The following is a 23642-nucleotide window of genomic DNA, read 5'->3' as shown; positions in this document are numbered from 1 at the left end:
ACATCTGTACAAAACCTTTAAACAAATCATCAGATTCTTTTTTTAAAACTTTTTATAAAAAATGGTTTTAAGAGATCTGAAATCATTTGACCATTCAATGAGAAATATTGGGAATTATGTCAAATACAGCAATGCCCCCTTATCCACAAGGTATATATGTTTTAAGATCACCAATGGATGCCTGAGATTACAATTGGACCAAACCCTATGTATACTGTTTTTTCCCATACATACACATATGTGATAAAGTTTAATTTTTAACTTAGACATAGTAAGAGATTAACAACAACTAATAAAATAGAACAATTATAAAATATACTGTAATAAAAGGTTGTGAATGTTGCTGATTAGGCAAGAAACAGAGACCATGGCAAACAGAGATAAAGAAACAGAGGATAAAAGTCAAGAGTAAAGGTAGAGAGAAGGGGTTTACTTTAAACCCCAGGACTCACAAATGAAATTTTAAAATTCCTTATAGTTGAATCTCTGGCTCTATAGAAGAAGCAAATGAAACAGAATGTACAGTCATAACTGTACTCTTATTGTGTTTTTGGTGTATCTGAGGAGATACTAAACTAAATAAACAGAAAACCATGCAGTAGAAATTAATCTAGAATTTGCTAGAGCTCAGAATGGAAACCGAATTGGTAGCTTGCTTATTTATTTATTTAGCACACACATGACAAGGGGGAGGGGCAGAGGGAGAGTGAAAAAAATTCCAAGCAGGCATCGCATTGAGTGAGGAGCCCTACTTGAAGCTTGATCCCATGACCCTTAGATCATGACCTGAGCCGAAATCAAGAGTCAGACATTCAACCAACTGAACAACCCATGCTTCCCTTGATAGCTTTTCTAAAACCAACTTGGAGAGATTCACGAATGCAGAAATTTGTTTGTCCCCCATTACTCCTGAGATTCCATTGAAATAAATATGTAGGTCTGTTCAGGTTTTCTATTTCTTCTTGGTTCAGTTTTGGTAGTTTATAGGTCTCTAGGAATGCATCCATTTCTTCCAGATTGTCAAATTTGCTGGCGTATTAGTTGCTCATAATATGTTCTTATAATTGTTTGTATTTCTTTGGTGTTTGTTGTGATCTCTCCTCTTTTATTCATGATGTTATTAATCTGGGTCCTTTTTCTTTTCTTTTTGATAAGTCTGGCCAGGGGCTTTATCAATCTTACTAATTGTTTCAAAGAACTAGCTCCTAGTTTTGTTGATCTGTTCTACCATTCTTTTGGTTCCTATTTCATTGATTTCTGCTCTGATCTTTATTATTTCTCTTCTTCTGGGTTTAGGCTTTATTTTCTGTTCTTTCTACAGCTCCTTTAGGTGTAGGGTTAGGTTGTGTACTTGAGACCTTTCTTGTTTCTGGAGAAAGGCTTGTATTGCTATATACTTTCTTCTCAGGACTGCCTTTGTTATATCCCAAAGATTTTGAACAATTGTGTTTTCATTGTCATTTGTTTCCATGAATTTTTAAAAATTCTTCTTTAATTTTCTGGTTGACTTATTCATTCCTTAGTAGGATGCTCTTTAGCCTCCATGTATTTGAGTTCTTTCCAACTTTCCTCTTGTGGCTGAGTTCTAAAGTATTGTCATCTGAAAATATGCAGGGAATGATCCCAATCTTTTGGTACCAGCTGAGACCTGATATGTGACGCAGGATGTGATCTATTCTGGAGAATGTACCATGTGCACTACAGAAGAATGTGTACTCTGTTGCTTTGGGATGGAATGTTCTGAATATATCTGTGATGTCCACCTGGTCCAGTGTGTCATTTAAAGCCTTTCTTTGTTGATCTTTTGCTTAGATGATCTGTCCATTTCAGTGAGGGAGGTGTTAAAGTCCCTTACTATTATTCTATTATTGTTGATGTGTTTCATTGATTTTGTTATTAATTGGTTTATATAATTGGCTGTTCCCATATTAGGGGCATAGATATTTATAATTGTTAGACCTTCTTATTGGACAGACCCTTTAAGTATGATATAGTGTCCTTTTTCATCTCTTATTTAGTCTTTGGCTTAAAATCTAATTTGTCAAAGGACTGCCACCCCAGCTTTCTTTTTTTTTTTTTTTAATATTTTATTTATTTATTTGACAGACAGAGATCACAAGTAGGCAAAGAGGCAGGCAGAGAGAGGAGGAAGCAGGCTCCCTGCTGAGCAGAGAGTCCAATGCGGGGTTTGATCCCAGGACCCCGGGATCATGACCTGAGCCGAAGGCAGAGGCTTTAACCCACCGAGCCACCCAGGTGCCCCCCCAGCTTTCTTTTGATGTCCATTAGCATGGTAAATTGTTTTCCACCCCCTCATGTTAAATCTGGAGGTGTCTTTGGGTCTAAAATGAGTTTTTTGCAGACAGCATATCAATGAGTCTTATTTTTTTTATCCATTCTGATATCCAGTGTCTTCTGATTGGCATTTAGCCCATTTACATTAAGGTAACTACTGAAAGATATGTATTTAGTGACACTGTATTGCCTGTAAGGTAACTATTTCTGTATATTGTCTCAGTTCCTTTCTGGTCTGTTACTTTTAGGCTCTCTCTGTAACCAGTAGGGAGACTGAAGCAGTCAACAAAAATCTCCCAACAAACAAGAGCCCAGGGCCAGACGGCTTCTCAGGGGAATTCTACCAAACATTTAAAGAAGAATTAACACCTATTCTCCTATATCGTTCCAAAAAATTGAAATGGAAGGAAAACTTCCAAACTCATTTTATTAGGCCAGCATTACCTTGATCCCAAAAGCAGACAAAGACCCCATCAGAAAGAATAATTACAGACCAATATCCCTGATGAACATGGATGCAAAAATTCTCACCAAAATACTAGCCAATAGGATCCAACAGTACATTAAGAGGATTATACAAGTGGGATTTATTCCAGGGCTGCAAGGTTGGTTCAACATCCACAAATCAATGTGGTACAATACATTAGTAAAAGAAAGAATAAGAACCGTATGATTCTCTCAATAGATGCTGAAAAAGCATCTAACAAATTACAACATCCTTTCTTGACCAAAACTCTTCAAAGTGTTTTGAAGGGAGAAGGTTTTTAAGGGAAAGGGATAGAGGGTCCATATCTCAATATCATAAAAGCCATATATGAAAAACACACAATGAATATCATTCCCAATGGGGAAAAACTGAGAGCTCTTCCCCTAAGTCAGGAAAACACAAGGGATGTCCACTATTACCACTGCTATTCAACAGAGTACTAGAAGTCCTAGCCTCAGCAATTGGACAACAAAAAGAAATAAAAGGCATCCGAATTGGCAAAGAAGTCAAACTCTCACTCTTTGCAGATGATATGATACTTATTGTGGAAAATCCAAAAGACTCTACTCCAAAACTGCTAGAATGCAAACAGGAATTCAGTAAAGTGTCAGGATATAAAATTAATTCACAGAAATCAGTTGCATTTCTATTCACCAACATAAGACAGAAGACAGAGAAATTAAGGAGTCAATCCCATTTCGAATTGCACCTAAAACCATAAGATACCTAGGCAAAATAACCAAGGAGGCAAAGAATCTGTACTCAAAAAACTATAAAGTACTCATGAAAGAAACTGAGGAAGACACAAAGAAATAGAAAAACGTTCCATTTCATGGATTGGAAAAACAAATATTGTGAAAATGTCTATGCTACCTAAAGCAATCTACACATTTAATGCAATCCCTATCAAAATACCATCAACTTTTTTCAAAGAAATGGAACAAATAATCCTAAAATTTATATGGAACCAGAAAAGACCCCGGATAGAGGAATATTAAAAAAGAAAACCAAAGTTGGCAGCATCACAATTCCAGACTTCAAGATCTATTACATAGACTTTAAGCTCTGTGATCATCAAGACAATATGGTACTGACACAAAAACAGAACACAGATTGACAGAACAGAAGAGAGAGCCCAGAAATGGATGCTCAACTCTATGGTCAACTAATCTTTGACAAAGCAGGAAAGAATATCCAACGGAAAAAAGACAGTCTCTTCAACAAATGGTGTTGGGAAAATTGGACAGCCTCATGCAGAAGAATGGAACTGGACCATTTCCTTACACCACACACAAAACAGGCTCAAAAAATGGATGAAAGACCTCAAAGTGAGAGAGGAATCCATCAAAATCCTTGAAGAGAACACAGGCAGCAACCTCTTCAACCTCAGGTGCAGCAACTTCTTCCTAGAAACATTGCCAAAGGCAAGGGAAGCAAGGACAAGCATGAACTATTGGGACTTCATCAAGATAAAAAGCTTTTGCACAGCAAAGGAAAATAGTCAACAAAACCAAAAGACAACGGACAGAATGGGAGAAGATATTTGCAAATGACATATCAGATAAAAGGCTAGTATCCAAAATCTATAAAGAACTTAACAAACTCAGCACCCAAAGAACAAATAATCCAATCAAGAAATGGGCAGAAGACATGAGCAGATATTTCTGCAAAGAAGACATCCAGATGGCCAGCAGACACATGAAAAAGTGCTCAACATCACTCGGCATGAGGGAAATACAAATCAAAACTCCAGTCAGATACCACCTCACACCAGTCAGAATGGCTAAAATTTACAAGTCAGGAAATGACAGGTTTTGGTGAGGATGAGGAGAAAGGGGAACCCACCTACACTGCTGGGAGGAACGCAAGCTGGTGCAGCCACTCTGGAAAACAGTATGGAGGTTCCCCAAAAAGTTAAAAATAGAGCTACCCTATGACCCAGCAATTGCACTGCTGGGTATTTACCCTAAAAATACAAACGTAGTGATCCGAAGGGGCACGTGCACCCAAATGTTAATAGCAGCAATGTCCTCAATAGCCAAAGTATGGAAAGAGCCTAGATGTCCATCAACAGATGAATGGATAAAGAATGCATAAGAAGATGTTTTATATATATATATAAAACATCTTTTTTTTTTTTTTTAAAGATTTTTATTTATTTATTTGACAGACAAAGATCACAAGTAGGCAGAGAGGCAGGCAGAGAGAGAGGTGGAGGCAGTCTCTCTGCGGAGCAGAGAGCCCGATGCAGGGCTCGATCCCAGGACCATGGGATCATGACCTGAACTGAAGGCAGAGGCTTAAACCCACTGAGCCACCCAGGCACCCCTATATATATAGAACATCTTCTTATCCATTCTTCTATCCATCATTCTTATCCATACACACACACACACACACACACACATATATAATATATATGTATTCCATTGTGTATATATATATACACAATGGAATACATATGGAGCCATCAAAAACCACGAAATCTTGCCATTTGCCACAACATGAATGGAACTAGAAGCTATTATGCTAAGTGAAATAAGTCAATCAGAGAAAGACCATTATCATGTGATCTCACTGATATGAGGAATTTGAGAAACAAGATAGAGGATCATAGGGGAAGCGGGGTTAAAATGAAACAAGATGAAACCAGAGAGGGAGACAAACCACAAGAGACTCTTAATCTCAGGAAACAAACTGAGGGTTGCTGGAGGGAAGGAGGGTGAAAGGGATGGGTGGCTGGGTGATGGACATTGCAGAGGGTATGTGCTATGGTGAGTACTGTGAAATGTGTAAGACTGATGAATCACAGATCTGTATCCCTGAAACAAATAATACATTATATGGTGAAATAAATAAATGAATGAATGAATGGATGGATGGATGTATAATGAAGGCATAACCATAACAGAAAAGGAAGTGAGAAGGTGAGACGTAGGACTGGGGATGTTGGTGGTCACCAACAGATGAAAGATTTCAATAAATATATTGGAAGTAGATGAGGCAAGCTGACCAATGAAATGGGCAGTGAAGTCAGAGTCTTGAAAATGAGGTAAGAAACTGCAAAGGGAGAGGGTTCTGGTCCCAGAGTCAGAAGGTATGACTGAGAAGCAAGGCTACCAAAGATGAATTAATTCAAGATTTTTAGGTGGACATATGTATCACGTGGCACTCCATAGGCAGGTATATGACACGTAGCCTGAAAAAGAAAAGTATGCAGCATGTTACAAAAAAAAAAACCAAAAAAACAAAAAACAAAAAAAACAAAAAAAACTGAATAAAGTTATTTTGAAGCTTGGAGTCTGTAGCTTGATAACTAGCTTCCTATCAGTGACTCTAAACTGAATCCCAGGCCTCCTCCACCAAAAGTTTCTTTATATAATTTCCACCTAGGAAGGAAACATGCCTGGGAAAGAACTCTGTGAAAAACTCCATTTACCCTTGCTTTTCTCTTAAGTATGCTCAGAAAACCAAGAATCTGTACTACGTGAAGAGAACCTGCAGCATTAAAGAGAAATGACTGACCAAAATAAATAAACTGTAAAACTGACCATAGAGGAACAAAATAAAACAAGAAACAGAGAGACCCTAAACAAAACAAAACAAATGAGTTAAACCAAACAACAAAAATTCTAGTTGGTATAATTTGAGAGATTCAAATGTATTACAGCCATAAAACCAGAAAAGGATGTTGTGAAACAGGAACAACCAAAGAACAAGAAAATAAAAACTCTTAGAGCTTAACATATGACTGCTAAAGCATAAAGTTCAATAGAAGCACTAAAAATCAAATCAAGAAAATTTCCCACAGGCAGAGGAAGAAGTCAGAAACCAAAAGTAGGAAAGCAAAGAGAAGAGACACTTAAAGCAAAAATATAAAATCTAAGATCATAGTAAAAGAGGTCTAAAAAAAGAGAAAATAGTCCAAAAAAAGAAGAGAAAAATAAAGGTAAGAACTTATCAATGAAACTTGAAAATTCTCTAAAACAAAACAAAACAAAACAAAAAGTCTTCAGATTAAAAGGGCCATTGACTGGCAAGAAGAATCCATCTCTAGGCATTTCAAAACATCAACAATAAAGAGAAAATCCTAAAGGGTTTCAAAAAGGAAAAAAACCCAAAACCAAAAAACAAGCCACCTCTAAAGGAATGAGGATTAGACTTGCATCAGATTTCTCATCAGCAACAAGGGATGCTAGATAAAAGAGTTCAATCTAGAATTCTAGGGCGCCTGGGTAGCTTAGTGGGTTAAAGCCTCTGCCTTCAGCTCAGGTCATGATCTCAGGGTCCTGGGATCGAGCTCCACATCCAGCTCTCTGCTCTGCAAGGAGTCTGCTTCCCCCTCTCACTCTCTGCCTGCCTCTCTGTACTTGTGATTTCTGCCTGTCAAATAAATAAATAAAATCTTTAAAAAAAATGTTAAAAAAAATCTAGAATTCTATACCCATCCACATATCAATCTCTGTCATGGCAAAATAAATACCTACCTATTCAGACACATACGATCTCAGATAATTTTATTTACTTAAGCATTTTTTCTTAAAAAGAATACACTCAAGCAAAATAAGGAAGTAAAAAAAAAAGTCATAGGGTGCGAAAGATGAACAATCCCAGGAAAGTAATATGTAAAAATTCCAGAATAACTGTACTGAAGTATGCCTAAAAGATAATCGGTCCAGACTGGAATAGGAATAGGAATAAAGACTCTATGAGAAAAGTCTCCAGAAAAGGGAAAATTCAGTAGGATTACAGGTACAACTTAAACATACATGTGTGTATGTTTAAGGGGGAGGAGATATAATATGAAACAGGTAAATAATTCAGTGAAAGAAAAATGGTAACTAGAGATTCCAGGAAAATAATTTTTTAAATATACAAATGAACCATGATGCCATATTTTAGTTGATTTTATATTTGGCTCTTCATTTGGTGAGTAATTTTAAATTGTATTCTGGACACTGATTCTTTTGTTTTGAAGACTCTGGATTCTATTATAATCCCTTCAAAGCATGTTGATGTTTTTGTCTTATTAGGCTCTTAGGTAGAGTCAAACTGCAGAGTCTATCTCAGTTTAGGTGGGGTGAGAGATCAAATTTTAGTTTATTCTTTTTATTTAGCTGCAGGTGCTTTGAGTCGATTACATGATTTTGATTCAGGAGTCAGCAGAGACTTGGGCAAAGTTTACAGGTGAAACCTGGAGCTCTCCTTTTGTGGTTCTCTACCTTCCTGGAATAACCAAACTACAACCTCATTTTTGAGCAGTGATGGCGGCTCTAGGCACTGTCTTCTAGTTGCTTAGAACACAAAGACCCAAGTTTTCTAGAGAAGCTTCAGCTTTTTCAAACCACACTGTCCTCAAGCCAAAGTCTAAAAATGAAAAACTTCTCTTTTGCTGTCTCATCTTCCAAATTTTGACTCTGCTACAAAATCAGCCTGCTTTGGGTCACTCCCCAGCATCAAGGAGTTGTTTTGTTTTGTTTGTAGCTTTTTAGTTGTTATCTATGAGGTCGATCTTAGGTGCTAACTCCACTGCACAAGAAATGAAGTTCCCTTAGAGTTTTGGCCTTTAAACTTTGCCAAAACCAAGTTTTTGCACAACCAGTATGGCAGTTTCTTATATATTCACACACCTATCATTAGTTTCGGCTAATGTTTTAGAAATGCAATGATCACCTCAAAACATGATCATACAAGAAGCAGAATTAGAAATCTTAGCTCTAAAACTTTAAAACCAATAAAACCGAGAGTTTAAAATTCTAATCCCCTCTATCCTATATTGTGAGTTATACATATAAAGTAAAGATGTATTTAAGATTAAAATATAATTGTTTTAAAACAATTTGGGTTCTGGGGCGCCTGGGTGGCTCAGTGGGTTAAGCCTCTGCCTTCGGCTCAGGTCATGATCTCAGGGTCCTGGGATCAAGCCCCGCATCGGGTTCTCTGCTCAACGGGGAGCCTGTTTCCTCCTCTCTCTCTGCCTGCCTCTCTGCCTACTTGTGATCTCTCTGTGTGTGTGTGTCAAGTGGATAAATAAAATCTTTAAAAAAAACAAAAAACCCAATTTGGGTTCTTTCAAATTTAATGGAATCTACTTTTCAATCAGTTCTGACTGGACTCTTTAAAAGAAGGATGTTTCAGGAGCCACATTTGCCAAATTGTAATGAGAAAAGATCCTACCATTCACATATTTCAAAATTAAGTTTTAAAATGTCTCAGATTATACCATCAATGTGAATCCACTGGACTATCCTTGCTTATTGAATCATGTTTGAATTTCCAAATTGTGTATCACTGTTTTATAAGACTGTGTCCTGATTTTTATAGGTCCTAATATATAAAAAACTGAATTCCACTAATTTGAGGATTAACCTGAAGAACATTAGGATTATTTAAATAATAGATTATCCACACTGAATTATGGATCTTAACTGCAATTTCTTCTTCTTCTTCTTTTTCTTTTTAAAGATTTTATTTATTTATTTGACAGACAGAGATCACAAGTAGGCAGAGAGACAGGCAGCGGGGGAGGAGGAAGCAGGCTCCCCTGCCAAGCAGAGAGCCCGATGCAGGGCTTGATCCCAGGACCCTGAGATCATGACCTGAGCTGAATGCAGAGGCTTAACCCACTGAGACACCCAGGCACTCCTTAACTGAAATTTCTTATCTGAAAACGTTGGGCTGGGGAATTTTTTTTTTTTTTAATACCCTTGACTAGTCCTGACTGTGCAATAATATGCTATTGTGCTTCGATTCTTAGAAATTAGAGAAAAAAAATTTTTTCCAGAGAGGCTCCCTTTTAAATTTTCAAGTGAGTATTTTTCTAGTTAGAGTTTTTGAAGTTTTATTTATAGGAAGCCTTAAGGCCCACAGGCTAATAAAAGGGTCAGGTCATTTGCTGTATATAATCTACATTGTTTCCATGGTGAGAGTACTTTAAAAATCAGATTAGGACACAATGACACAATTTGGGGTTTATTTGCACTAGAGATCTTTTCTTTCTCTACTTTCTATCCTGGTAATCAAGGACATTTTTGATAAATCTTTTAAGGTTCTGTGGATTTTAAACTTAGATGACCAGTAGCTAAATCCTTCAAAAGCAAAATCTTTTCTATAATTCCCTAAACCTAGCTGAAAGCCCTCTTTTTCTAACACCCAGAATATATTTTTCTCTAGTATTTTCCAATAGCACTTCCTGTCTTGTTCTTCATGAAAATTGTTGCCACAGTTTTAAGTAAGTGCTTAATAGATTCCAGACATCAGGTAAATTTTGAAGAAAGTCAAGAAACAAGGCAAATAATTTTTTGATTCTGCTTCATTCAATCTAATATGGAAAACAATTCAGATTTTTTTTATTTTTATTTTTTTTAAAGATTTTATTTATTCATTTGACAGAGATCACAAGTAGGCAGAGCAGCAGGCAGAGAGAGAGGGGGGAAGCAGGCTCCCTGCTGAGTAGAGAGCCCGATGTGGGGCTCGATCCTAGGACCCTGGGATCATGACCTGAGCCGAAGGCAGAGGCTTAACCCACTGAGCCACCCAGGTGCCCCAACAATTCAGATTTTAAAAAATAAAACTTCTAAACTGGCTCTTCTTTGGGGGTCATTAAGTAGAGGAAAAAAGGGTGAGTGAATAGGTTGTAAATTTTAAGATACTTTGATTTAACCTTGATGTTTCAGAAAATGGGAAAGACCCCTCACAAATATATCATCTCAACTTAGCTACAAGCAGAATTTGGCAGGTACAGCAGCTAAAACACGTCCTTCTTCTAAATAGAGCTTTTGCTCTTTTTTGTGATTACTATCTTGGACCGTGAGATCAAGACCTGAGCTAAGAGTTGGACGCTTAACCGACTGAGCCATCCAGGAGACCCTCTTTTTTATTACTTTAGTTAACGAACAGGATACCAGATGTTGTGGATGAAATATATTAGAGGAAATCCGAATAGGCCAGGAAACATTTAAATATATCTGTTGTGTCACAGGCTCCCATGAATGAAAATAGATAGCACATATAAAATAATTGTTTTTAATTCAGCCTCTGGTATTTTAAGGCTTTTCAAGTGCCAGAATTAAGTCAGGCTGAAAATCACATCTCCCTGATATTTGCTGGTCAGTTTTAATTTTTTAGGTTCTTAAAAACCATACGGTTATCAAACAAAATCATTCTCTAACACAAGGAAAAATGTCAGATGGAGGAAAAACATGACCATTGGGATTGAGTCCTACATCATAGGGCTCCTTGCTCAGTGGGGAGACTGCTTCTCCCTCTGCCTGCTGTTCCCCCTGCTTGTGTTCTCTCTCTCTCCCTAACAAATAAACAAATAAAATCTAAATAAATAAATAAAGTTTGTTTAAAAAAATGTTTATCTACAATCCTACAGTTAAGAAAAAACTCCATTAGGGAAGCCTGGGTGGCTTATTTGGTTAAGCATCTGCCTTTGGCTCAGGTCATGATCCCAGTGTCCTGGGATTGAGCTTCACACTGGGCTCCTGGGGAGCCTGCTTCTCCCTCTCCCTCTGCCTCCTGATCCCCTTGCTTGTGCTGTATCAAAGAATAAATAAAATCTTTCAAAAAAAAGAAAGGAAAAAAACCCAATATAGTGTGTTCTCTTGGAATATGTGTTATTTTTAATGGGGGGACGCACCCTTTGAAATTCACTTATTCTACCTCCAGAAAGGTTTTACATAGTAATTATGCAATCAGTGTTAAACGCTGGACTACTTCTATCATTGTTACAGAATACGGCTGGATCAAAATCAATTCCAAATAGATCAGAGTTGAAATTATTACAAATTTAAATAATCGAACCATAAAAAACTAGAAGAAAAAATAGTATTTATGAAATCTCTGGATGGGGAAAAATTTTTAAACCTTAAAAATGATAAATGAAATCAAAAGAAAGACATCAATTGTGCTATCTATATAAAACTACTGTACATTAAAAAGAAAAAAAAATCAATCAGGGGAAAATATTTCATACATGGCCAGGAAGAAAAGGGAAGAGTACTGAATCTGTTACAAGTCATTTAGAAAGCAAAGCTAGTCAAATAACTCATTCTATTGGCAAGGTTCCATGGAGATAGACACTTTCATTACTGATGGGTGTACAAAGTAATATCCCTAGGTAGTATAACTTGGCAATATCCATCAAAATTACAGATTCAATTACTCTTTGATCCATCAATCCTACTTCTGGGACTTACCCTACAGATATAGTTGTTCTTGAATGCAAAGACAGGTGCACAAGATTATTCACTGCAGTAGTATTTTTTGTATTTGCAAAGAATTAGACATTGACCAATATCCATCAATAGAAGACTATTTAAATATACTGTGCTGTGTCCATACAATGGAACCCATCCAAAAAGAATAAGGAAACTTTCTATGCACTTATCTGGAAGAACTCTACAATTATCCTATACTGTGAATAGTAAGAACACTACCTTTTGTGTAAGAAAGAGACAATTACACATGATTAATCACACTTTTTCTTTTCTTCAACACTTCTCAAATTAAGTCCAGTTTCCCAGATTATCTACAAAGATGCTTTCTATAACATCATTTGTAATAGCAAAACACTAAAACACCCTGCAAGTCCTATAATAGTTGAGTGGGAAGACAAATTATGATCTATACAACAGAATATTATTTAGCTACAAAAATGACATTTATAGGGATGCATGCATGGCTCAGTTGGTTAAATGGCTGCCTTTGGCTCAGGTTGTGATCCCAGGGTCTTGGCATTGAGCACCACATCAGGCTCTCTCCCCAGTGGGGAGTCTGAGCTTCTCCCTCTCTATCTGCCCCTCCCCACCTGCTCATGCTCTCTCTCACTCACTCTCTCTCTCTCTCTCTCTCAAATAAATAAATAAATAAAATCTTCAAAAAAATGACATTTATAGTGAACCTAGAGTAACAGAAAATGCTAAGTAAAAAACTCACATACAATATTAATATGTAATATGCACACTAAAGAGAAGTCATGAGATTATCTAAATGTTCAATGCATATCTCAATATCAATTTTCAATATAAATTATGTTGAAAATATAACATTATATTTTCAATGATAATTCAGTATATAGTTTAGCCAGATTGCTTTCCCAAACATCTGTCACTGAGCAAAATGGTACTTTAAAAGGAAGGCTAAGAAATGGGTGTGGAGAGAGATTCTTCAGGAATGAGGGATACCGGTATGTTAAGGCATTTCATGGAGAGAATTTATGGTAAGCAGCTAGTTGCAATCATAAAGATTCTGTTCTTAGGGATATGAGAAATAGGAGACAAGTACCAAAAATGGGGGAGGGGCAAGAAAGAAACAACTTAGTACTTTGGTAAGTTGCTTAGGGTAAATGATGCTTTTCCCTAATCTCCAAGCTATATGATTGCCTTTCCTATCTTGTCAAGACTCCCCTATCAACACCACCTCTTCTAGTTCTGTCTGGGAGAAGGAAAATATAGGAAAAGGCCAGGCAATAAACTAGTTTCACCTTATTTCATGTGGTATATACGACCAAAAGAGGCTTGATCTTTTATCTGTTTTGCCTGGGTATGTGTGTGAATTAGCAAGAAATGATGTGTGATTTTTGAAAGATGTAAAGATTATAGCATTATAACTGATCATAATCCTATTTACAAGAAAGCATGTGATTGTTGGGGAGTATAAAATAAAGGAAAAGAATACTTTTAAATACTCTTTAAAATTACCAGGATTCAAAGGGTGCCTGGGTGGCTCAGTCGTTAAGTGTCTGCCTTCGGCTCAGGTCATGATTCCAGCGTCCTGGGGTCAAGCCCTGCATCAGCCTCCTTGCTCAGTGGGAAGCCTGTTTCTCTCTCTACCTCTGCCTGCCCCTCTGCCTGCTTGTGCCCTCTATCTCCATCAAATAAATAAATAAAATCTTAAAAAAAAATTCCAGCTCCACTGCTAAACTTGAAGTCTGTGGAGGATAAGTTAAACTTTGATTGACTGATTTGAATCATTCACTCATTCATTCATGTATTTAATTATTATTCAGTAAACTGGTACCATAAGTAAGGCACACAGCTAAATGTTGAGGATATAGCAGGACACATGATTGCTAGGGAAGATAGAAAATTTTACTACGTACTAGTAACAAAGTGAGATAGTACTAGAGGAGTAAAGAGTATACACATCTGATCTAATCTAAAAGGGTTAAGGAAGTCTTCCTGAATTAAGTAACATTAAGGTTAGACCTGAATCCGAATCCTAAATAGAAGTAGCTAAAGTGGAGGGGGGGAGGAGTATTCTAGATAGGAGTAATAGCACTGAACAAAGGCTCACAAGTCAGTATTGCATCTACATATAATATAGATGAAGAGATTATATAATTGTTAACTATGGAGGCTGTTGTTATAGATGAGTCATAAAAGAAGCATAGCATCAAGGGAAAGTAAAATGGATCAATAATCACAAGGGAAAGTAGGATTATTTATTAATTTAAAATACTGACTATATGCCAGGCACTATTCTAGGCACTTCAGATGTATCAATGAAGAAAGGAAATAAAAGTCCTTGCCCTGATGAAGCTTATATTCTAATACAGGGCAAGAGATAACAGCAAACATAATGCATATTATATAGTAAATCAGCAGAGGATCAGTACAATGGTTAAGCTAGATTGGAGTATAGGCTGGTGAGGGGTATATTAAATAGAGTAATTAGGGATTGCCTCAGTGAGGAGGTGATGGTGACTGGACAAAGCCTTGAGAGATGAGGGAGTACGGTTTGCAAATATTGAGAGGAAACACATTCCAGATGAGCAGAAAAGCCAGTATAAAAGCCCTAAGAAGGAATGTGACTGGTACATTCCAAGACAAAAAGAAAGTTGGTGTGGCAGACCAAACAAGCAAAGCATAAAGTAGTAGGAAAAAAGGTCGAGAGGCAATGAGGGATGGAGGCAGAACTTGCAGGATTTTGTAGGCCTGTCTGAGAATTTAGGGGAGGGTTGCTTGTTCACATCATACTGCTCTAGTATATATAAGATCAAGAACAAGAGGTAAGAGAGGAGGCTGGGAAAGATGGCAGAGTAGGGGCACCATTGTCCCATGTTTACAACTAGATTTCAATCACCTGAGTAAATAAACCTGAGAGCTATCTGAAGACAGGCAGAACAAACTCCACGACTAAATGCAGAAAAGAAGCCTCATGGAAGAATTTAGGAAGAATAGAAAATGCAGTTAGGAGCTGTCTGAAGGAAAGAGGGAATTGTGGGAGCAGAGAAGGGAAAGTAACATGGAGCCCACATGGGGAAAACGAATCCCCATAATATCTGGCCTTGAAAACTGGAGGGGCTGAATTCCATGAGTTTGTATAACCAGTGAGACTTGGAGCCTGGAACTTTAGAAGTCAGTTGACTCAGCATTGGGCAAATGGGTAGAGGAATGATAGCTGGGCCCCCCACCCTTAAAAAGACAAGGGCTGGAAGAGAGGCAACATAGAAGCGACAGTTTACACAATGGGAGGGAGATCTGTTTATACTGACTTTGGAGTGTGTTGAGGACTTCTCTGGGAATGAAGGAGTTGGTAGGTGCCATTTTCCTCCCCTCCCTGCAAACACAGAGCCATTTGTTGGAGATGGTGCTACATAGATACTTGCTGCCTAAGCTGCTAGCAATGCAACCACCCATAAGTTCTGGAACACTTGCCCAGTCCAAGGATGCTGGCTTCAGCCCCGGGTTCAGCACAAATTTTGTTAAAGCCTCCATACTTCAGGAGATCCAGTCTAGGACTAGCAGCTCAGAACAAATCCTGAACACCACTGTCCTGCCTCCAAGCCCTTCTGCAGTCATGTGCCCTCAGAACGAGCCTTTGTGGGTCTCACTAACATCACAGAGAGCAAGTGCAGCCCACAACAGGCAGAGATTCAGGGTAGATGTCTAGACTGAAAGGAAAAGCGACTCGGACACAATAGTAGGATGCAAGTGACACACACAGGTGAAGTATTATAACTGATTCTGATAAACAGCAGACACTGCACTGCAGAGCACTACAGTACCTCTTCTTCATAAAGCCACTACTTTCAAGAGCAGCTGATGTAGCTAACTTTCCTAACACAGAGAGGCAGACAGAGAGGTAGAAAAATAAGGAGACAGAAAAACACATCCCAAATGAAAGAATAAGATAAAATCATAGCAAGAGATCTAAGTGAAATAGAAATAAGTAATGGGCTTGATAAAGAATTTAAAGTAATAATCACAAAGATACTGGACTTCAGAAATAGGTGGAGAACATTAGTGAGATCCTTGACAAAGAGATAAAAACTAACATATCAGAAATGAAAAACTCAATAAATGAAATTAAAAAAAATAATAGGTGAAATAAAGAGAAGGTTATAGGAAGCAGAGAAAGGTATCAGTGACCTGGAGGACAGAGTAATGGAAAGCAATCAAGCTGAAAAGATGAGAGACAAACAAATACTGTATAATGAGAATAGATGTAGAGAATTCAGTGACTCCATCAAGCATAATAATATTCACATTATAGGGATCCCAGAAGAGAGAGAAAGGGAGGCAGAAATGTATTTGAAGAAATAAGAGCTGAAAAATTCCTGAATCTAGGAAGGGAAACAAAGATCCAGATTCAGGAGGCACAAAGATTCTCCCAACAAATTCATCTCAAGGAGGTCCATACCAAGACACACAGTAATTAAAATTGCAAAAAACAAAAACAGTGATAAAGAATGTTACAGTTTGCAAGGGAAAAGATGAGTGTTAAATACAAAGAAAATCTTATAAGTCTAGCAGCTCATTTTTCAGAAGAAACTTTCCAGTCCAGAAGAGGAGTGGCATGATGTATTCAAGTGCTAAAAGGGAAAAATCTGCAGCCAAAAGTACTCTATCCAGCAAGGTTATCATTCAGAATAGAAGGGAGATAAAGAATTTCTGAGACAAACAAAAGTTAAAAGAATTCACGACCACTAAACCACTCATATGAGAATGTTAAGGGGGACTCTGTGAATGGAAAACAAAACCATAAGTAAGAGTAAACAAACAAACAAACAAACAAAAAGCACAAATACAAAAAAAAAGTATATCTGTAAAAATCAGTCAAGAGAAGCACAAAATAAAAGGATGTAAAGTATGATACAAATATCTCAAAGGTGGAGGGGAGAGGAGTAAAGGATGAGTTCAAAATTGAAGCAACCATCAGCTTAATATAGACTACTATAAGCAAAAGATGTTATATATAAACCTAATGGTAACACAATAAAAGAGTAATATATATGTAAAAAATGAAAAGTAAGGAATCCAAGTATATCACCAAAGAAAACCAGCAAACCATGAAAGAGCACGAGAAGAAAGGTCAGAGAAAAACTGCAAAAACAACGACAAAACAAGTAACAAAATAACTATAATCAATACATATATATCAATAGTTACTTTGAATGTCACTGGACTAAATGTTCCAATCAAAAGACATATGGTATCAGAAAGGATAAAAAAAACAAGACCCATCTATATGCTGCCTATAATTTCTACATGTGGAGACTGAGCCTAGCTTTGCATGAGAAAAGAAATAAAGGGCATTGCTATGCAAATGTATGGAGAGTCCTGTTTAAACAGGAGGGCTAAATCTGCATGCATTTCTTCTTCAATTTTCATTTGTTTGGAAGCATGGGAAAAACAATGTCCCCAGACAGAAGGATTTTGAAGGTTTGTATGCTGGTCTTTGAAAAAATAAATTTGAAGAAGGCAGAGTTTACAGTCATGGGGAAAGGCATACTCCTGGGTCAAGGACAGGGAAGAAATACATTTTTTTTTTTTTAAAGCCGAGAGTTAGTTTCATAGTTTAACTAAAATATTAAATGATGTGGCACAAAAAATATTAAGTTCTATAAGTGCCTAATCATTACTCAAAATTTAGTCTGTGATAATTTAGTCTTTTAAAAGAACTTTCCAAGTTAAAGTCATTTTTCTTTTTTTTCCTAAACAAAATAACTTCTCAGAGTATTTCTCTAGATTCTACCTACAAGTGCTCATTAGCCCTTGATGCTCTCTGGGGTGAATTTTTTTGGTTTGGCCAATGGTTCCTCAGCTGCCGACACCTTCTTGTTCCTTTCATCTAAGTAGAAACTTTGAAAGGTACTTAGTTTTTGAAACAAGATAGAATTCTTTCAAACTTGTATGCTAAGACACTTTAGAACTTGAATTTGACTTCACAGCATGGTTATACAAAAAATAAAAGATCAAGTGCTTACAAGGTTAAATTTCAGGAAAGCTCTCTCGGATGCAAGACAAAGGCGGGGTATAAAATGAAAACAAAAGTAGCCTGAGTTAAAGAGGTCATTTGAATTTACTCTCCACTCAAGACTGCTCCTCTCTGCACGCTGAAACAGGTTGGTTTTTTCATTTTCTCATTCTAATTGGAATAAGATTGTTTTTTAAAGCCCAAAGACTTTATATACTTACCTATATAAAGGGAGTGTTGATGCACAAAAGTCTAAATGTTAACATATGCAAAAAGAGCTATTTGAAAACAGCTATACACTTTAATCTTAAAACAAAAATATGAATATAGCAAGAAGAAAACATATTATTTCTGGCATTATGTTAATACCATTACTTGCCTATAAAACTTTGTTAATGAGAAAATAGGTTGTGTTATACTATTTTTTCTGTTTTATTTTACAAATGCTATTTTTGTTCTTGTAATAATTATAAAGACATCTAAAATGTGTTCCTGTATGTCTGACAGAAGGATCAATTCCTGCAAATAATTTCCATTCCTGTCCTATTTACTCACATTTTTTAGTAAGATTCTTATTTAAAAATATACTTCCTTAATGTCTTATATTATTTGTGCATATTATTTCTTATCATCAGGTTCAAGATTTGTGATGAATGAGAAAGAGAAAACAAAGTTCATACTGTTAATAATTAATACATAAGAAAATGATGACCAGAATGGTCTTCCAGATTGGAACTTTTCAAATTAACTTAAGGGTAAAAACAGTCATTTTAAATTGTTGGCACCTGGTTTTTACATAATGAAAGCAGTTCTTCTATGTGGTGTATTTCCTTGAGGGCCTTCTCTGCTTTACTCATCCAAACAAGGTTAGTAAGAATAATAATATTCTTTTGGAAATGTACCATAAGTTGGCACACTGTTTTAAAAATACTATTTTCATTAATGACTCTATAAGAATATTAGAGCTTTTCCCAAGGACAAAAATAACCAAAGGGAGACAGAAAGGCTAAGGAAAAGGCAAAATAAAACTCAGCAGTAAAATAAAAATACCGAATGTCATTTTTAAAGATTTTTTTTTTTTTTTAATTTGACAGACAGAAATCACAAGTAGGCAGAGAGGCAGGCAGAGAGAGAGAGGGAGAAGCAGGCTTCCCGCTGAGGAGAGAGCCCGATGCGGGGCTCGATCCCAGGACCCTGGGATCATGACCTGAGCCGAAGGCAGAGGCTTTAACCCACTGAGCCACCCAGGCGCCCCCGGAATGTCATTTTTATATACATTTTAAAACTTGTGAATTCTGGGGACACCTGGGTGGCTGGGACAGTTAAGCATCTGCCTTCAGCTCAGGTCATGATACCAGGGTCCTGGGATCCAGCCCCACATTGGGTTCCTTGCTCATCTGGGAGCCTGCTTCTCCCTCTCCCTCTGCCTGCTGCTATCCCTGCCTGTGCGCTCTCTCTCTGTCAAATAAATAAATAAAATCTTAAAAACAAAAAGCAAAGAACAACAACAACAAAAAACCATGTAAATTCTCTGTGAGCTTATTTTACTCCTATAAGGTGTTAATAACCAATATAGTAAAATAACTAATGATGAGGCAAGATGATTCCTGCCATACCATCTATATATTCTAGACTAATAGCTTTATATCTGCTTGTAAGTCCTTTAGTTTGACAAATATTTACTGAGCACCTATTGTATACCAGCCACTCTCCATGTAGTCATTACAAACATAAATCCAACAGGTCATACTCTTAGGGAACTAAGAAACACATTTTTTTCACATAATGGGGTCAGTTCTCTGAGAATGAACGTAGGTATGTATGTAGATACAGCTATTGGATCAGGAAAATCTTCTGGGGAGGTGACATCCAAGTTAACTGAGAAGGAATTGGCTTTTTAAGAGAAGGGCAGGAAATAGTCTATCAGATGAAGGAACAGAATGAGTAATGGTGCAGACATGTGCTGCAGCATGGTGTGTGCCAGCAAACTGCTTGCAGATGAGTACTATGACTATCTGGGGTCGTAGAGAGATATAGCACAGCGTGGGGTGCATTATAGAGAGATGTAGCAGGAACCATGGGTCATTTTTATATACATTTAAAAACTTGTGAATTCTGGGACAAGTTAAGCATCTGCTTAACATTATGCAGGGAGCTATGGGTATCATGCTAAGTATTTATCGTTAGCTTGGATTGTATCTTTCAGGTGGAGAAATGTATCTTTTAGGTGAGGAGCTTAGCAGAAGAGTGACAGATTGACATTGCAGAGACAGAGAACTCTGGTGGCAGTAAGAAAAATGATTTTGACAAAGAGGTCGTAAGAAGGAAAAAGAATAGGAGATACCAGTTGGGAAGATACTGTAATAGATCAGGTAAGAAACAACAGTGGTTGAATGGTGCAGATGTGTCAAAGAGGGCAAATTAAAAGAGACAGATTCACAATCTATTTGTAAGGTAAAATCAGAAACTAGGGGCTGACTGAAAATTAGGGATGAATGTGACAGAAGTCAAGGACAGTGTAGGCTTAAGACTCAGGTAACTGGTGGAATAATGCTCCTGAATGGTAGCATACTTTCAGCATGTGTGGACAGCTTTTCAAGGAAGCTAACTAGAGGAAACTTTGTTTTTTAAAGGCAAGCCAGTGAAATTAAGTATAAACACTGAATTAATTTATTTAACTTATTTTAAAATAAATTCATTTTAAAATATGTTTATAAATAAAAATATATTTATTTTAGCTGAATAAAGTATTTGCTTATTTAATTCACTGCCAATATCCTACATAAGAATCACAAAGTTGTGTCTGTAAAAAATATAACATTTCTTTTTCTTTTGTTGAAATCTGACTAAATTTTCATATTTTAAAAGCTACATAAAAGTCATTACTTTGATTTAGGGTTTAATGATTAAGAAAATTCCACAGCGTGTTGTTTTTAATCTTTCTTGGGTAAATTCCAGCTCCTGCACATAGACTGGTAAAAACAAAAGATGAAGAACTAATCTTGGGGATGCCTGGGTGGCTCAGTTGTCAAGCGTCTGCCTTTGGCGCAGGTCATGACCCCAGTGTCCTGGGATCAAGCCCCATATCGGGCTCCTGCTCAGTGGGAAGCTTGCTTCTCCCTCTCCCACTCCCCCTGCTTGTGCTCCCTCTCTCACTGTGACTGTCTTTGTCAAATATATTAAATAAAATCTTTAAGAAAAAAAAAAAGAACTAATCAACTAATCTTGGAGCTATACCCCAATGTGGCTTCCACCGAAGAATTTCAAATTTCAAAAAGCGGCAGATTCAGCCTCACCTATGTTATAGCAAAAATCAACTCTCTAGTAAAAGAACAAAACTTACATACTTTAAAAAGTGTTTCCTTTTAAACAATATTAAAATGAATATTCTGTATTCTTTTTGACATTTAGATGGAGCCATGACTTTGGAACACAACCAGTCAACAGATTACTACTATGAGGAAAATGAAATGAATGGCACTCATGACTACAGTCAGTATGAAGTGATTTGTATAAAAGAGGAAGTCAGAAAATTTGCAAAAGTTTTCTTGCCCGCCTTCTTCACAATAGCTTTCATCATTGGAATTGCAGGCAATTCCATAGTGGTGGCAATTTATGCCTATTACAAGAAGCAGAGAACCAAAACAGATGTGTACATCCTGAACTTGGCAGTGGCAGATTTACTCCTTCTATTCACTCTGCCTTTTTGGGCAGTTAATGCAGTTCATGGGTGGGTTTTAGGGAGAATCATGTGCAAAGTCACTTCAGCCTTGTATACAGTCAACTTTGTCTCTGGAATGCAGTTTCTGGCTTGTATCAGCATAGACAGATACTGGGCTATAACTAAAGCTCCACGTCAATCAGGAGTGGGGAAACCATGCTGGCTTATCTGTTTCTGTGTCTGGATGGCTGCCATCTTGCTGAGTATACCTCAGCTGGTTTTTTATACAGTCAATCACAAGGCTAGGTGCATTCCCATCTTTCCATATCACCTAGGAACATCAGTGAAAGCATCAATTCAAATGCTGGAAATCTGCATTGGATTTGTAATACCCTTTCTTATTATGGGAGTGTGCTACTTTGTCACAGCAAGAACACTTATCAGGATGCCCAACATTAAAAAATCTCGTCCCCTCAAAGTTCTGCTCACAGTGGTTATAGTTTTTATTGTCACTCAGCTGCCTTATAACATTGTCCGGTTCTGCCAAGTCATAGACATCATCTACTCTCTGATCACCGACTGCGACATGAGCAAACGCATGGATGTTGCCATCCAAATCACAGAGAGCATTGCACTCTTTCACAGCTGCCTCAACCCAATCCTGTATGTTTTCATGGGAGCCTCTTTCAAAAACTACATTATGAAAGTTGCTAAGAAATACGGGTCCTGGAGAAGACAAAGACAAAACGTGGAGGAGATTCCTTTCGATTCAGATGATCCTACAGAGCCAACCAGTACTTTCAGCATTTAAATGTAAGACTGCTGCCTCTTGCTTCGATACACATGAATGATGCTTCTCTCTCAGATAAAACATCTGCTTTATTCTGAAACTTAAATCTCAAATACCGTGGTGCCAACTTATAGCAATCAAGAGGTGGGGGGAAGGTGGGGAGAATATAGCAACCAGGAAGAGGAGGAAATGACATAATAAATGCAGAAAACATGAACTTAAAGTTAACAATATAGGAAAATAGTATTAACAGGTATAAATAATAAAAACACATGCTATGAATTAGGCCATCTGAAACAGATTAATAAAAAGGCTTATATTAAGGGGCATTTCTAATTATTTTAAAAGATCTAAATTTTAATGTAAGAATGATTTCACTGCATAATTTCAGTATTTGAATAACTATACAACAAAATTTAATCATTTTTTCCTGTTTCTTAGTTTGTAAGTGATTTCCTAAGATCCCAGAAATAACAATGTAACAATAAAAATATTACATAAAAAGTTTTACGGGCCCTTTTAATACAAAAACTTTTTTTTTTTCCCTTTTATCCCTGGTAAATTTCTGAACATGTGCTTCCATGATGTTAATTTTCTTCAGTAATAAACTGGTTATCCCATTAGATTTACCTGTATACTCTAGAAGCAATCTTTAGATAATCATATTTACCTAGATTCCAATTTTGCGAGTTCCTAAAGGGCTTATCCATTTATGTGAGTCTATTACTGAGGGTTGACTAAACAATACATTTTCTTACATACAGATTCTTATTTTTTTGCTTAAGCACTTACATTTTTAAGCAATAAAAGTATGTGACACAATAGATGATTCTTAATAACATGTATATCTTATCTCTTTCAATACAATTATTTATAAATTATAGTTCATTTAATATGTCCCTACTGAGGGGTGCCTGGGTGGCTCAGTGGGTTAAGCCCACTGAGCCCTTCGGCTCAGGTCATGATCTCAGGGTCCTGGGATCAAGCCCCACATTGGGCTCTCTGCTTGGCAGGGAGCCTGCTTCCTCCTCCCCCTCTGCCTGCCTCTCTGCCTACTTGAGATCTCTCTGTCAAATAAATAAATAAAATCTTTTAAAAAAATATGTCCCTGCTGAAATTTAATTTTGAAAGAAATTACAGTGATCAATAGTGTACACTAATACGAATTTTCTCTCTCACAAACTATAAAAAACTGTGAACTG

General features: G+C 36.9%; 2 protein-coding genes across 4 annotated transcripts in view; one reads left to right on the top strand and one right to left on the bottom strand.

Annotated features, from left to right (window-relative positions):
* ACAD11 (acyl-CoA dehydrogenase family member 11) overlaps positions 1-23642 on the bottom strand; it is an 88987-nt gene that overhangs the window by 19465 nt on the left and 45880 nt on the right. The window lies entirely within an intron of this gene.
* ACKR4 (atypical chemokine receptor 4) lies at positions 17429-23391 on the top strand. Of its 3 annotated transcripts, XM_047737016.1 has the most exons (3): positions 17429-17454; positions 18015-18137; positions 21401-23391. In XM_047737016.1, the coding sequence occupies exon 3, from the start codon at positions 21409-21411 to the stop codon at positions 22459-22461; it is 1053 nt and encodes a 350-aa protein (XP_047592972.1). In that variant the 5' UTR covers positions 17429-17454; positions 18015-18137; positions 21401-21408; the 3' UTR covers positions 22462-23391. The 3 variants fall into 3 exon arrangements, with proteins under 3 accessions (XP_047592972.1, XP_047592979.1, XP_047592982.1); XM_047737023.1 differs by lacking the exons at positions 17429-17454; positions 18015-18137 and adding an exon at positions 18649-18855; XM_047737026.1 differs by lacking the exons at positions 17429-17454; positions 18015-18137 and adding an exon at positions 20257-20361.

This window comes from Lutra lutra, chromosome 1 (assembly GCF_902655055.1).
Source record: "Lutra lutra chromosome 1, mLutLut1.2, whole genome shotgun sequence".
Lineage (NCBI taxonomy): Eukaryota > Metazoa > Chordata > Mammalia > Carnivora > Mustelidae > Lutra > Lutra lutra.
Note: the sequence above shows the minus strand (reverse complement) of the source record. Positions and strands in the feature narration are given on the sequence as shown.